At 42.0% G+C, this 14891-nt stretch overlaps 1 protein-coding gene across 16 annotated transcripts in view; it reads right to left on the bottom strand.

The window, feature by feature from the left end:
- Window positions 1-14891, bottom strand: part of CRB2 (crumbs cell polarity complex component 2) — a 66169-nt gene that overhangs the window by 29160 nt on the left and 22118 nt on the right. For 7 of the 16 annotated variants that reach the window (XM_031601944.2, XM_090121558.1, XM_090121567.1 and 4 more), the window contains exon 1: window positions 9063-9424. The exons of the other annotated variants lie outside the window; for them this stretch is intronic. In XM_031601944.2, coding sequence (XP_031457804.2) covers window positions 9063-9135 — 73 coding nt within the window. In that variant the 5' untranslated portion in view covers window positions 9136-9424. Of the gene's footprint in view, window positions 1-9062; window positions 9425-14891 lie in introns of those variants that run through there. 16 annotated transcript variants of the gene reach the window in all.

The following is a 14891-nucleotide window of genomic DNA, read 5'->3' as shown; positions in this document are numbered from 1 at the left end:
GCTCTGACTCTGCCCACAGCTCTCTGCCTTCACTGCAGTGCTGTTTTTGAGAAAACCTTTAAGGTGCTGTTCTCCATTCTAAGTATTTGCCAGGATCACACACCATAGCATCACTTCTCAGCTAACCTTAACCATTCTCACATTCACACCATCGTTATCCCAGCTCATTTCTGGTTATATTTGCCTTGCTCTGGTGCATCTTCTACACACCCAGTTGTTAATCTGTGTCAGTGGTTTTCTATCAACCCAGTACCCCATCAGCTCCTCAGCCTTTGTATGTGAAGGTGGAGGCATCCGGCTTTAGGGCCTGAAAGGGATTTATAGGAGACTTTGGTTTACAAAAGCCTGCCCCTGCCCTGACCTCCCCCTAATTCCTCCCACCAGAAGACTGGTGATTTTAAGTCTTCTTTTAAGATGCAGTATTGATGGGGGGGGGAGAGTGTTCAGGGATTTAGGCAGCCCCCTCTATTCCCATCATCATCTCTATTGCTTACCCCTCCCCTTCCTCTCTCATATGATGCTGGGGAGAGTTGCTGAGCATTGCACTGTCCAGCAATCTCATTATTCCGCCATGAACCCTTTTATTCTCAGATTCCCAGTCAGGCAGAAAACAAGGATGACGGAATCTGCCTGGAATCTCTGTAGCAATTAGGGTGGGAGCCCAGGAAACTATTCCCAAAAGATTTACTAGACAGGAGATATGAGCTTTTGTAAACTTAATGAGTAGCCAGCCCCAGCCTGCACTTTCCAGAGGCCAGAAGTACAGTCTGTGACAAGAGCCCAAAACCACTGTGTGCCAGTATGATTTCTCTGATTTGCAACAGGGTTCATCTAGAAAGAAATTCACATTTAAACAAACAGTCAGCAAGCAGTGCTAGTGTAGAAGGCTGCAGTCATCTCAAAGGCTGCATGCACCATTTTCTGTTTCCATTATAAGCAGGCAGTCTAAACACTTCTTGCAAATAAGCATGCATAAAATTAATTTCATGTTACCTTCTTTTCCAACACCCTTTCCCAGCAGGTACACCTTTCTGCACTTAGTCTAATTTGGTTCATCATATGACTGCATTGCTCAATAATCTGTATTAGTCATTAATTCTTGTCCATGACAAAAATATTCAGTCAAACACAAAAGGGCTGAACTACCCAGATACCAAGTTAAGCATATGTGAAGTTTCTTTAAGAAGTCAGAAGGCCCTCTTGGTTTACCAAAGAACGGTAGCAAATTAATAGGTAAAATCCCAGTCTCCTTGAAAGTCACTACAGTTACAAACAACAACAACAACAGCAAAAGCTATCTTGTTATGTGTATTCATAACCACATTGAATAACAGAATCAGTTATGCACAGGATGGCATAGAGAAAAGTCATTTCCTGCATTGCTACTGTATTAGATTTAGCTTCTTTCTATGACTTGAATTAGGTCTAAAAGTGATGACATCAGTAGGACCTGGGACCTTACTGTGGAGAAAGATGTTCCCGTTTTTGGGATTAGTTATTAATAAACAGTGTATGTTATCACACTGACCCACAGATTCTGATTCTGTATGCCATGGGTTTTGATAGCTAACTAAATTTCTTCTTCCTGCTTTCTGTATTTTATCTTCTAATTGCAAACTTAAAACATTCTTGGCCTCAGGCAGAAGAGGAAGTTGGATGCACTGAAGGCAGAGCCAAGTTGAAAGCAAAACTCCACTTCTTCCCAACTCGTCTCAGCTCTTGCTGAACAAGGCAGTGGTCATTACAGGAACTGCTGCACCTCTTGGAATTTAAAATCAAACAGGTTATTAGAAAGGGTCCTTTCCACTCCCTGTGAGAGCTCTTCATCTGGAGATGCTTCAAGCGTAACACTGGAACCTTTCCACATCAAAAGATGTACATTATGTGTGTGCATCAATTAACCTTTTCCCTTAACATATTGATGCTAGGCAAGGAGAAAGGTCATTACTAGAGACAGCAGATTTCTCAAAGCAAGAAAGAGATTTTGAGGAGAGACCTCAAACCCTTAAGTGCCTGGAAGAACTAAGCAGTTGGCCGCTGGTAGGAATGCCCAGGCAACAGTAGCTGAGATCCTGAAGTAGCATTGCTCACAGGACACGGAAGGAGGAAGCTGAGGAAACTGCAACTTTATGTCACATGAAATAAAACGGTACCAAAATCGATTCAAATTATTCTGTGAAATATAGCTTGCAGATAGTCATCCATGCATTTCCCCTGCCCACTGGGGGCTGCAGGGACATTAACGACACTAACTCCAAGAATATATCACACATACTAATTAAACTGCAATATTTCCCCTGGACAAAACATGTTTCCAGGTAAACACAGTGTAGTCCTAATACTCATTCAGTGGTAATGCTAAAAGTTTTGGCTAAATAATTTGCCACAGATGAGACATTAATCCTCAACAGAATTTATTACAAAGTGACCTCAGAAAAGACAGTCTCAGCAGTAAGAAGTAAAGCACTGGTGTCATCAGCAGAAAGCTAAACACACTGTGTGCAAAATAACCTACATGGCTACCAGAAATGCAGGCTACCACCAAGACTGAGAAAGAACATTCTGATTTTTTTTTCTTTTAGCTCTGTTTTTGACATTTTCATCAATCTGCTCCAGGACATACAGTAATTCCTCTCAATTTTGGAATAGATTACCATATATAAATATGCAGCCAACGCTACTAAGCACAAGTTAGCCTTTCCTGCTACACAACATACTGACCATAAAAACAGGCAATTCAGACCACACTGTTTTATGAGAGTATGAGAGTAGTCACGAAGAGGCTGGAGTTCATCACTTCCCCAGAAGCTGTTGGTACTGAATTAACAAAGACATTCAGGATTTCTCCTTTACCTTTCACAGGAATAACACAAATAAGTGACATTTGAAAGTGAAAAAACACGAAGAAAAAATAATGCAGTAATACTGTCCTGCAATCCTACTCTGAAATGAAACTGGAGAAGACTACAGTTTCTTTGAAGAACACGTTCCAGGAATTTAGGGTTGGATTAGGAGGGACTTCAAAGGCCAACAGTCAGATATAAAGCATTCCTTGAGCTTTCTCAGGATAGGTCTGGTTTTGCACTTTAGAAATAGCTGACAAAGATTCTCCCTAAATGATGGAGTTTGTGACCTTTTCTATCACTTTAAGGCAAATGAGTTGTTTTGCCAGGCTTTGTTTTAATAATTGACTTTAATCATTTTATACTTGATAACTTTATTAAATGTTCTTATCAAACGGCAATTACAACACCAGGTGTGTATCAATAAAATTAGAAGCAAGAAACTAACAAGACAGCAGGCAGCCTGAGAGCCCTGCAGCAGCTCACCACGTCCCCCCTGAGAGTCGGGAGGAGTCTCTCGCTTCACTGTGCCAGGACAAGGTGCTCTGCAGTGCCAAAGAGCTGTGAGAACTCACAGACCGTGTGGGAGGAAGAGGCCCTCAAGGCTGCTGTCCTTTTAGTTAACAACCCACCACAACTGCAGCTTTGTTTATTCTGTTGTCTTATACATTTTGAAACCTCAGTGGCAATTGTCCCACAGCATGAGTTGCACTGAAGTTCTTCCACAGATTTCCCTCTTCATTCCAAACAAGAGTTGCTGAGACAATACACAGAACGTATTCACAGCTCATGATGCATTACTTGCTGCCTTGTATCTTTTGGTTTTGCTTTTCACAAGTTAGTTTCCTGAGGATTTCAGAAACCAATGACAGATGTTGGATGCTTTGGGGCTGGGGATACAGCTGGGCTCATGGAAGATGCTCAGTACCACAGCTTCATGAAAAAAATCTCTCTCTCTCTCTCAGTTTAATTTTAGCAGTTCAAGCTGTTGCTTCACAAGGCACCCCCTAGTTGTCACCTACCAAGTACTCACTGATAACTAACTACCTTAAAGGAGCCCTAGAGGTCACTTAAAATTCCAAGAGGGAAGTAGCATGCGTTACGTTGAGATTAGCCCAGAGATTGCCTTGCTTCCTTCTCTCTGAAGAACCGCACGGATGTGTGACTCATGTTGTGACTGTTTTTTTTTCCCCAAAAGATATTTTATGCCTCATTCAAATAAGACAGTGTTTTCTCAACACAGACCAAAAAATGATGAGCAGAGTCAGCAGTAACTACTGAAGATATTCCTCTCTGAACATTTGCTCACATGTGCACAGCACGCATGGTACATTCTCCTCCTGTCACTTTCTCCTGATTACAATCTCTCATAAAAGTATTCTTAATCATACACACAAATGCTGCAAGAGTCAGGATACCAGAAAATTATTTCCTGGTGTGGCAAAAACATAACGTGAGCTTAGGCAAGTCAATTTAATTTTCTGTATCAGACTGTCCAACTTATGAAATAGATACAAGTGTATATTCTCACCAGCGTCCTGTAAGATTAAATTATTCAAGTCTAATACTCTAGAGGTATTAGTGAATTCAGGAATTATAAAGTTGGATTTTTCCCTTCTCTAACATTTTATTCCTGCACATGACATGGTTATTACAACTGCTGAGCAATAGGAGAGATGATCACAGGAAAGGGTGTGTTTTGTTTCCTGTTTCTGAGTTCACGTACATTTTCAGTACTTCCAGGATCTGAACGTTCACCCGCTTCTCCGATCTCCCTAAGCCATTTCAGGAAGCAGGCAATGCCTAGCAGGAGGAGGCAGTCCCTAGAGCCCTATATGATGGGCATTTTACCCAGACTACAGGAACACCAATGCTGGAAGGACCTGTCCTTCCTATATTTGGGTCAGTCCAAAGGCAAGCTTTCTGAGACAAAAAGATAAGAATCTAGATGGGTCTAATTTTTCTCATCCACCTCAGTTTCTCTCTCCCAAAAAGCCAGTATGGTTCACATCACCCAGATGAAAAGCGCACAGCTTCTTCTGCGGGATGTAAAACGTCAAACTGAAGCTGCAGTGCTTTTAACAGGTAACCAGGCTGCCTGTCTAACCAATAGCATTTCCCCACATCTGAAACCAAGTACAGCTGAAGAATGTACACTGTGCTCCTCAAGGTCCTATTTATGTGAAGGAGTCCCAAAAGGAGAAGAAAAGAGATTACATGCTTCATCTCCTCAATTAGCACTTTTGTTTTCTATTAAGCAAGTTGTACCAGACAGGATTTAGACACATTCTCCTCTATTATTTTAATGATATACTTTGGGAACAGACTGCTTAATGCCTACAAGTTGTAATTTATGTTTCTGAAATTATTATTCATCCATTATGCATTAACTATGTTTTGTGCAAGGATTTGCCCTGTTAAGTTCTTTGACTCTCAAGATATTTTACATCTTAACCTTGATGATTATCATCTCTGATGAAAATTTATGGCAGACTTAAGAAGAAAGGGGCTTCCTTCAGGTGCATTTCACCAGCCCTGCTTGCTATAACAACTTGAAAAAAGACAAGTTACAACCAAGCAGTGAGTAAAACAGGCTTCCCAGCATCAGCCCCTAACTGCACCACAATAACTGAGCTAGAGGGATCCTCAGAGTCTTAAAAAAAAAAAAAAAAGCCCAGCCCAATGCAGTGCTCACCCCAGCACATTTCCTTCTTGGAAAAGATACCAAGGGCAGAAAGGGAACTTGAGCATCAGAGAATTTAGAAATCAGAGAATGAAAAAAGGAATGGAAAGAGTTATGCTTCCATGACAACAGGAATGCATGTGCTTATATTAGCAAATCCCTGCTGACCTCTGCTGATCTTTCCCTGTCCTGGTCAGTGTTAGGATTAGTGGCATGGTGCACACTGAGACCTGTTCCCAGATTCTCCTCAACAGAAACAAGGCCTGGGGAGGCCTGAAAAGGGGCTTTTGCATTGAGTTCCCTTTTTTCCCCAACCCTTGCTAATTTCAGAAAGATGGCACATCTGGTATGGAAAGTAATAACTGAATGAAACCAAATCCTTCCTGATGAAGTACCTTCAGTTCATCTGTACAGGGAACATAAGAGGGCTACGAGCAGACACTGCATGCATCTTTACAAGCCCCATGTCACTCTCAACACAAGCCAACGTTGCCAGTCTCAATACATACTATATTTTAGGGTGCTCCTATGTTGTCAGCCTACTTCATGCATTTTCTTCTGTGTAACTGGAGACCAGCAGTTCCACACATTTACATGCCAAGTTTTTGGTATGGCAAAGCTTTTTCATGCCAGATATGCACACAAACTATTAGCATAAAATATTCACAAAGAGTATTTATAGACCTCGATCACTAGATCTTCATGAAGACAAGCATAAGATGATGTGACTCAGTTTCCCACTGTGAAATATGCGTAGTATTTCCCCCATCAAAGAAGCAGAATGCTGATTCCTGGCTCTCTCCCACCCAGCTTACCCAGTGAATTGCTGAAAGGTGCCAAACGGTGAGCAGCAACAGTGCCAACATTATGGCCAGAGGCATTAACAGCATTAATCAGAAGTACCACTTCAGGGAATTAAACTTACTCTTAACACAGAACAAATAGCCAGCTAGATCTTTTTCATTATCTGTTCAATGTTTTAACACACATCTGAAGATGTACCTCCTATTATCTTGCTTCTAATACCTGGAGAAAGACACTAGTTATAAATAAATGTTTTATGATACCATTGAATATATTGCCACAGTAACCCTTTGATCGTCTGTTCTTAACACACTCCTTTATTTCCCCTTGATAAACACTCCTCCAAGCTAACTAACCTTCATGGCTTACACATTCTCTGATCTCTCAGCCATTTCCACAGATCAAATACAGAGACAGGGTTTCCTGTGTACTCAGTTAACCAAAATGAGTCATAAGCTTTAATTTCCAATTCCTATTTCAATATGCTGACAATCAACAAAGTTGAAAAGATCATATTTCTTTGTTCCCAGATTTAGAAGAAAGTGTGTGATTTAAACTGTCTGTATGTCTGAGCTAATCTCAAGAGCTTGCAGTAGAGCAGACAGTGAGCTGCTCAAGAAAAGGTTTGTCTGCACGTGCTCTCCTAATAGGCATCCAAAGCATGTTCCAGGCCAAAGGTATGTGAGTTACTGTGCTTGTTGGGGAAACAGGATTGAGCAGATGCTTGGTTCTGTTCTCTAGAATCTACTATGTTCTTTAGAATATGACAAATTAAGCTGAGAGCTATTCTGTTCATTACACAGAAAATTGCAGTGAAACTAGAATGACATGCAGAGTCTGTTCCACTCCCTCTGAAGTTTATTTTAAGCAACTGGAGATTGTGTGGGTCTGGAAGCAGAGTGCTCTTATGGTTACAGCTTGCAGTTGACCATCCACAGACAACCAGAATTTTCTGAACACATTCTCAATAAATAACTTAAGCATCTTGGTGCTTCAACGACATTTATATTTAGCCAATGCAAAATAACAAAAATAGTCACATGCCTCACAAGGGCAAGAAAAGGCACCTCCTTGCTCATGGCCTTAAAAGTGCTACAGGTGCTACATAAATACCACCATTCAGTACAGCCACAATCTGGCAGAATTCCCCTTGCAAAACAGGAGAAGGCATAAAGACTGGAAAAGCAGCTTCCCTTGAGCTTCCCTGGCTGTACTGAGCAGCATCACCCACCTGTACTCCAAAAGGACATACTCAGTAAATTACTGTTCCAGAAAAGAGTTTCACCCAAACGCTGTGAGTGCAATGATCTAACAGCACAAATCCCCAAAAACACCCAGCTCCCAGCAGCCCCATGCTGAGCAATACAGTAGGTGCAATGGGCCTTCCTTCTTGCACAATACAAAACCACTGTAATTGCTTCACACTTCAAACTAGTAGCTATGGTTACTAGATACAAAAGACAATCCTGCTGCTTCCCCATGGCCAGAGGAATTCCAGGCACTTGGAGCTCACACAAAGAAGCTGGTACAAGGGAAACAAAAAAGAATCGAGACTAAAAGCGAAAACCAAAAGCAGTCTGACTTTCATAGCCATAGTCGGACATGACCAGAGCAAAGTAAATTTAGGGAGGCTTCAGGAGAAAATAAAGACCATAGGAATAAAAAGAAAGCTGAAAACTTTACCCAACACTCAAAAAGGACATAAACATCATCCAATATCATGCGAAAAAACCAAATTCAGTGTTTGGCAGGTATTAGCAGCAAGAAGGCACTCTGACCATATTTTTACCTTTCCTTTTTCACATCACTGATCACTGCTGTTCTAGCTGAGTGGCAAACAAACAGGACTTTTACAGACAGGTATTGGCCACACAGTGCTGAGAAGAGCAGGAGGAGGCCAATTCAATCCCAATCATATTTCCAGTAAAAGGTTAGACATGTTCCTGACATGACCTTATAATCCCTAGATGACTAAAACAGATGTCTAGGCCCAGCAGATCTCCAGACACCTATTCCAGAAGAAACAAATCTCTTTCTTAGAGAGCCTAACAAATTGTATACAAGGGTGACTTCTGAAGCACAAAAACACATTCACATGAACTTGCAGAACCTCAATATGAGGAAGTATATCCTATGGGCTATAAAATAAGTTTTCAATGTGGAAATAACAATTAAAAACAATCAGTGCAACATGGTCTGTTACATCATCACCTCTTGTGTTGTTTTTTAAAAATTTCTAAGGGAATACTCATGCACTGTTTTCTTCACCCACATTTTGTATCACAGATACCTGGCACTTGAGCATGTTGGTATACTCCTCTAAATACATTCCTCTTCTGCCTTGACATATCTCTAAAAGATACAGGATTAGAATAAAGCTCTGTGTTTCTTCTGTGCGGGCACAATGGTGAAATCCATAACTTTTGCGAGGAGAAAATATCAGCTGAGTACTCAATAACATGAAAGTGCACATACTTTCAGCTCTAGAGAACAAATTCATTCACACGTGCACAGGGAGAATGACAAAAGGAGACCAGAAATAAGTAGAGAGAAAAACTTATCTACAATGGAATGCCTTTTATCTTCCTGATAAGAAATTTTCAGGCTCCATCTAATCATGAGGGTGACATTTTGTCAAGTTACCTTTACAACACAAGGGCAGATCATAGACTTGATCCAAAGTTACTGCATATTAGCTGGGTAAGAATGAGGCACAGAAGACAAAAACTTACCCCAAAATAAGAGGAAAATTGGCAGCAGGAGAGCAGCATTGTATACCCTGGATGTAGTTTTCTTTAATTCCATGACAAGCCTGAGAGTGGCTGTTCTAAAAACCTCAAGGGAGAAACAGTTGCAAGCTACTGATTACCAGCTCTCCCCGCATCACGGATTTCAGAAAGTTTTCTCTACCCCAAGCACCCACTCCATACCCTTCCGAACTGGGGACTAGCACTAACACCGTGGACAGAGTCCCTGTTCACTTTGAAATGCGTTACTCGTGTTCCTGGAACACAGAGAAAATGCTGCCTGGATCACATGGATTGAACTGCACAGGGCAGCACAAGCTGGATTTACAGGCACGGCAGCTGAAGCTCATCCATGCCCCCAGTCAGAAAAAAAGTCCCAGGCTGTCAGAGGTAGCAGGAAATTGGATAACTGGGAGAGTCATAGTACAAGGCAAAAAAAAAAAAAAAAAAAGGGGTTCCTCGGTGTTTTTTCTGCTTTTTGAATTCCCACCACAGGAAAATGAACCTTGCATCTCCATCACTGCCGCTGGAGCTCAGAACTGTACTGGGGACTGAGGGAGGGCTGAGGACTATTTCTAGGATGCAGGTTTTCTATACAGTCACTACTTAAATTCCAGGTGAAGATCTTTAATAATTTTCCAAGAAAAGATGACTTGTTCAAAGAAAGAAAAGTCAAAAGACAACAATCCCACTATTCATTCCAAAGAGCAGAGACATCAGCCTTCACTGCTCTCATGAGATGTGTGAACCCACAGGATACACAAACTCACAAAAGGGAGGTGAACCCTCCTTTCCTAATAAAGGAACAAGTACAGAGATCAACAGAAGTACTTGAATAACACAAGAAGCAAATCACACCTCCACGTGCTTAAGTTTTAGAAGTGGAAAAAATTGCCTGTGTCCATTGCCTTATGGGAGTCACTGGAAACAGACAGAGCTCACACTCAATTGTGACCTGCTAAGTACCTCTAAACCCACACCACAATTGGATTAAATTAACCCTAATGAGAATTACGTATATTGCCTCACCCCTCCACTGACAACTAAAAATAGAAGGCAGGTAAGATGCCATACAAATTTCTAGTTTAAAAAAAGAGGGCGAGAATTGATGCAGACAGGCCTATACCGTTTACCTATTCCAGTGCTTCACTGGTTTCCTTCACTCCCACACTCTTAACAATACCTGTGCCAGACTTCAAAAGCAAGTGCAAAAACTGATGAAAACATAGCTCCACGTTTTAGACAAATTACATACTAAAATATGGGCTCGTTCTCACAGGCATTCTGCTATTAAATAGAGAATACCAGAAATGGGCTCCAGCCACAAGATATGAAGAGGTAAAGAATTCAACAACACCCAAAATAAACTCAAATCCACACATATCTCCCTAGTTTTAACTTGAAAACAGAGGGTAATGTGCAACAGAATAAAGACACTTCCAAGTTGGTGCCAGTGCTCCATATATTCCAATGCTAAAACTGAAAGTAAAAGTAGCTAAAAATCAGGGGAAGTCTCTCTTAGGGTCTTATGTGACATTTAGAAGGCTCAAAGGTGAATGTGAAACTACAACAGTGGTTCAAACCTAGGTGTGAGGTTTCCCAGTGCTTTTGCTGTTACTCATGTATTCGCTCACTGTGGAATCTTTTCTAGCAAGAAAAAAAAAAAAAAGGCAATCACCTCCTTAGAACCTGATGAAAGCAGCAACAATCCTGCAATGAGCAATTCATATCATCTCCACAGAACAGACAGAGGATGATGGGCCAATGCAGCAAAATGGATTATTACTACGTGTTTCTACCTTCAGCACAGAAGGTAGAACAGTAACAGCAGGACTATTTTCATTACCAAAACACGGACACAAATGGTTTGGGTCACTAACCTGACTTGGAATGCTCCAAAGATGATATCACATGTTATCAACCTTATCTGGACCACTGTGTTCCCATCTCCATCTCTGGTGTCTTCAGTCTGTTTTCTCAAGATCAGCCGCTGAGGTTTTTTTGCCAGCTACCTCAGCCATCTGGAACTCATTTCTTTCTTTTTAGATTCTCATTTTGCTGTCAAGAACTTAACCAAGCACTGACACGTGCAGAACCTTTCTGCTCAGAACTTTTTTTGTGTCACCTGCGTAAATTACACTGCTTACCTTTTTCCAGATCAAAGCACATACACATGATTTCACTGCACACTGGAAGAAACCACTCCTCTTCCTCCAATCCCTGACAGAGACCTGTTACATGCTAGCAAGACTCAGAAAGCTCAGAGACTCAGGAGCTAACAGTTTAGCTGAGGCTGAACAACTAAGAAGGCCAAGAGGAGCATTATTGGTGCCTGGGTGCATTTGAGACATCTCATGCAGCAGCTTCTTGTGCAAACATGAAGTTTTTACTCCAGAGCCTTTATCTAGTCTGCCAATGTAATGTTGATGGATTCAAACCAATTGCTTATATGCTTTCTTAATAATTTTACACCTGTAGGAACACTCTAATATTTTTGATGCTACCATTTCATGTATTTGTCACAACAGGACTTGGACTTGAGCTACCTGAGAAATCACAGCAGAATGCGGTTCTCAGCCAAAGCCTTCCACAGACAGAGGTGTGACAATCTCACACCTCTACTGCTGCCAGATATTGTGAATTCTGCAGTGCAGAGTGTGTTAGGGAGGAAGATGCTCCTGAACAGGGTTAATTTATTCCCTACAGCCACTGTTACCACCTCCACGATACCTGCTGGGACTTAAGGTTCATTTAGTGTCACTCTTTGCTCAAACTACTGAAGTCTGCATGGGTCAAGGTATTTTCTTTCATTATAGTAATAAAATACCTTAGTTTGGTGCCTGTCTCCAAGAATATTATAATTTAATTTTTCAACATTCACAACTGCAACTGTATGGGATTTTACCAGCATAAATGGCAGACCTCTTCTGTCCTGGGCCCTTGGGCTTACAAAAACCAATGCGGGTATTAACCAGCTTAGTCCAATTAAAGGACCTTAATGCAACTCTGCTAAGGCCCTGATTTGTTAGGCTTGACTACATTTGCAATGAAAGAGCACAATTGGGTGGATTTGTTATCTAAAGAATAAGCTTCAAGTCCTTAGTCATCCTTGCTAAAGCCTTCCCCAAACTGGCCATGGATTGTACTACCTCTGCACTGCTGCAGTCCAACGTCACTATAATCTGTTCTTTAACATAGTATTAAAATTAGAGCCAAAGGACACAGCTGCTTTCGTCTGTGTAACACTCATTACGGGAGACTTAAGGACAGCAAAACAGCAAGGCTTCTATTCTCAGCTGGTAGGCAGGAAACTTTGCAAGCCGGAAATGCATGCCATGAAAATGGGGCAGCAGCAGGCAAGCTGGATTAGCAGAAAAGGGAGGGTGCAGATTCGGGGTACCCAGCAGAACCTGTTTTCTACATTCTATACTCTTCTGTAAACTTTCTGGAAAGCAATCCTATTCATTTTTCTACAAACACTTCAGAATGGACTGCACAGTGAAGTACGTAAACAAAACAGTGCTTTCCATTCTAACAACTACATATGCTTGCATGTACTGCACAGCTTTTCCTCACACAGGGGTTAAATAATATGCTAATACTACAAATCACAGACAGAAGCTGGTAAGAATGCAGTTGTTCACACCTCCTGCCCTGCACACGTACTGTACTGAGAAGGCCTTGCCTGTCCCTCCCTACATTTCTGGAACCTCACCCCCAAACACAAGTATCCCACTTTTCCAAACTGAACAATACAACATAAAAGAATCAAAATTTCCCTTTTTTTTTTTTTTTTTCCCCCTCCCTGTTTTCCCCTGAGCATTATTAGGCACAACTCCATGTGACTGCAAACTTGGAACTAGGCAAGTTGAGCTATCTAAGAAAGAAGTTTCCAGTTCTACTCAAACAATTGGAGGAAAATAAATAAATAAACCACTTCAATACACTCTTCTGCTCTCAATCACAGCTGGAAAGTGCAGGATATATTCAAAAAGACCTCGGGTTTTGGAATACTAAGCCTACAGACAGGCCAATTTCATAAACTGAAAGGTTCAAATACAGTTGGGTGACGTAATGCTTGAGGGTTCTCTGGGGTCCAATCTCCCAAAATTTCCTTATGTAAAAGACAGTTACCCTTACAATTCACATCACCAATTTTCCACTTGGCCACTAGATGTCCCTTCTGCACTGCACAAATTCACACAAAGACTACTGGGTGAGAACAGGAATTGAAAAAAAAATAAATGTATTATACATCACCTGCACTGCCAAACAAACACGACTAGAAATATCCTGAAATGCAGGACTGTGCCAAGCAGCACCTTGAGCACTGTAAGGCCCACTGCACCATGCATGCATCAGACAAGCCAAGAAAAAGCTTTGTCTGCAAGTCAAAACTTGGAAGTTGTTGGTAAAACTTGGCAAGAATCACACATTTTCAGTCTCAAGACATCCTAATTACACTTTTTAGACATAATAAACTTCACCAATTACAGAGTATCTAGTATACGACACTGGTCAGTCTTGGACAACAGCAAAGAAACTGCTGCCATAAGAAGACACAGCAGAAAGGCCGCTACTTCTTGCTGTGTTACAAGTGATTGGAAAAACACGAGGGATGGTCAGAATTCTGACCCAGCCTCACTGTCCTGGAACACAATCATTACTTCATAGAAAATCACAGTGCAGAGGAAGAAGAGCAGTGCAGGAACACACAGGCAGAACAAACATTTCAGTCAGGCAGCTCCACAGACCCGCTCAGCGCGGACAGGCACTGCACGCAGCAATCGCGTTCGGCGGCGGTTGGCGGTGCGTCCCGCACTGCCCGGCCATCGGCGCCACCGCGCGGCACGCGGCGCGCCCTGCAGGGAGATGCAGCGCTGCACCAGACAAAGAACAGCTCGCGTCTGCAGTACAGCTACAAACAAGGGAAAAAGTCTCCGAAATCCCGCTCTTACTGAGAAACCGGGACAACACCGAATTCTCTTAAGAGGAATGGCATCTTAAACAAATTTCTTCTAACCTTTTTTACCAGCAAATACTGAGAAGACACCCTTTGGCCTGCAGATTACAGGTCTGGAGTTAGGATTTGACAGGACAAAACCGAAGCAGGCTTCCTGAAGTCTGAAATCACCTGCGCTGCATTGCAATATTGGCCATATGTGCAGATCACTAAACATGCTTCATTTCAGAATAGAGCTAGAACTGTAACAAGAATATGCAGTGCATGCAGAGAACCTTACAGCTTCTTCTCCAGCCTATGAGCCCGTCCACAACACATGCGGTAAAGATGGAGCCAAGCTTCTGCCAAGTTATCTCTAAGAGAAGTTGCAGAAGTCAGGCTCTAACCATGCATGCAGCCTTTGATCTCCGTGAAGCCCTGCTGGAGTTCTGCAGGTCAACTTGGAGGCCCTTTGATCCTCTTTCGCTGCTCACAGCTGCCGCAGTGGCAGCCAGCCCCTTGCGGGAGCCTCTCCGGGCAGACGGCGCTCACAGGAAGCAGCTCACTGACTGTCAGAGGTCCTGGGCAAAAGATTCAGCAAGTAAAATGCTACGGCAGGAAGCAGCACGAGTCCAAAATGTTGCCTGAATCCAAGAGGGTTTTGAAGTTGTGTTGTGTATTTATTACAAGGTCTTTTTTATGCTGCTTTTGTTGAAATGCTTCAGTGCCTGCAAATGTCCCTTTTTACTGACATAGAGGCTTTTGGGCCGCTTGGAAGGCAGTGCCAGGCAGTTTTCTGACCTACCAGCCAAAAACCAGTATTGAGAGGCAACCTTCTAAATTAGCATGTTTGTTGCGACTGTCTGCATTGC

The sequence above is a fragment of the Phasianus colchicus genome, chromosome 19, assembly GCF_987193195.1.
Source record: "Phasianus colchicus chromosome 19, bPhaCol1.hap1.1, whole genome shotgun sequence".
Lineage (NCBI taxonomy): Eukaryota > Metazoa > Chordata > Aves > Galliformes > Phasianidae > Phasianus > Phasianus colchicus.
The sequence above is the reverse complement of the archived record's forward strand: the minus strand, read 5'-3'. Positions and strand labels throughout refer to the sequence as shown.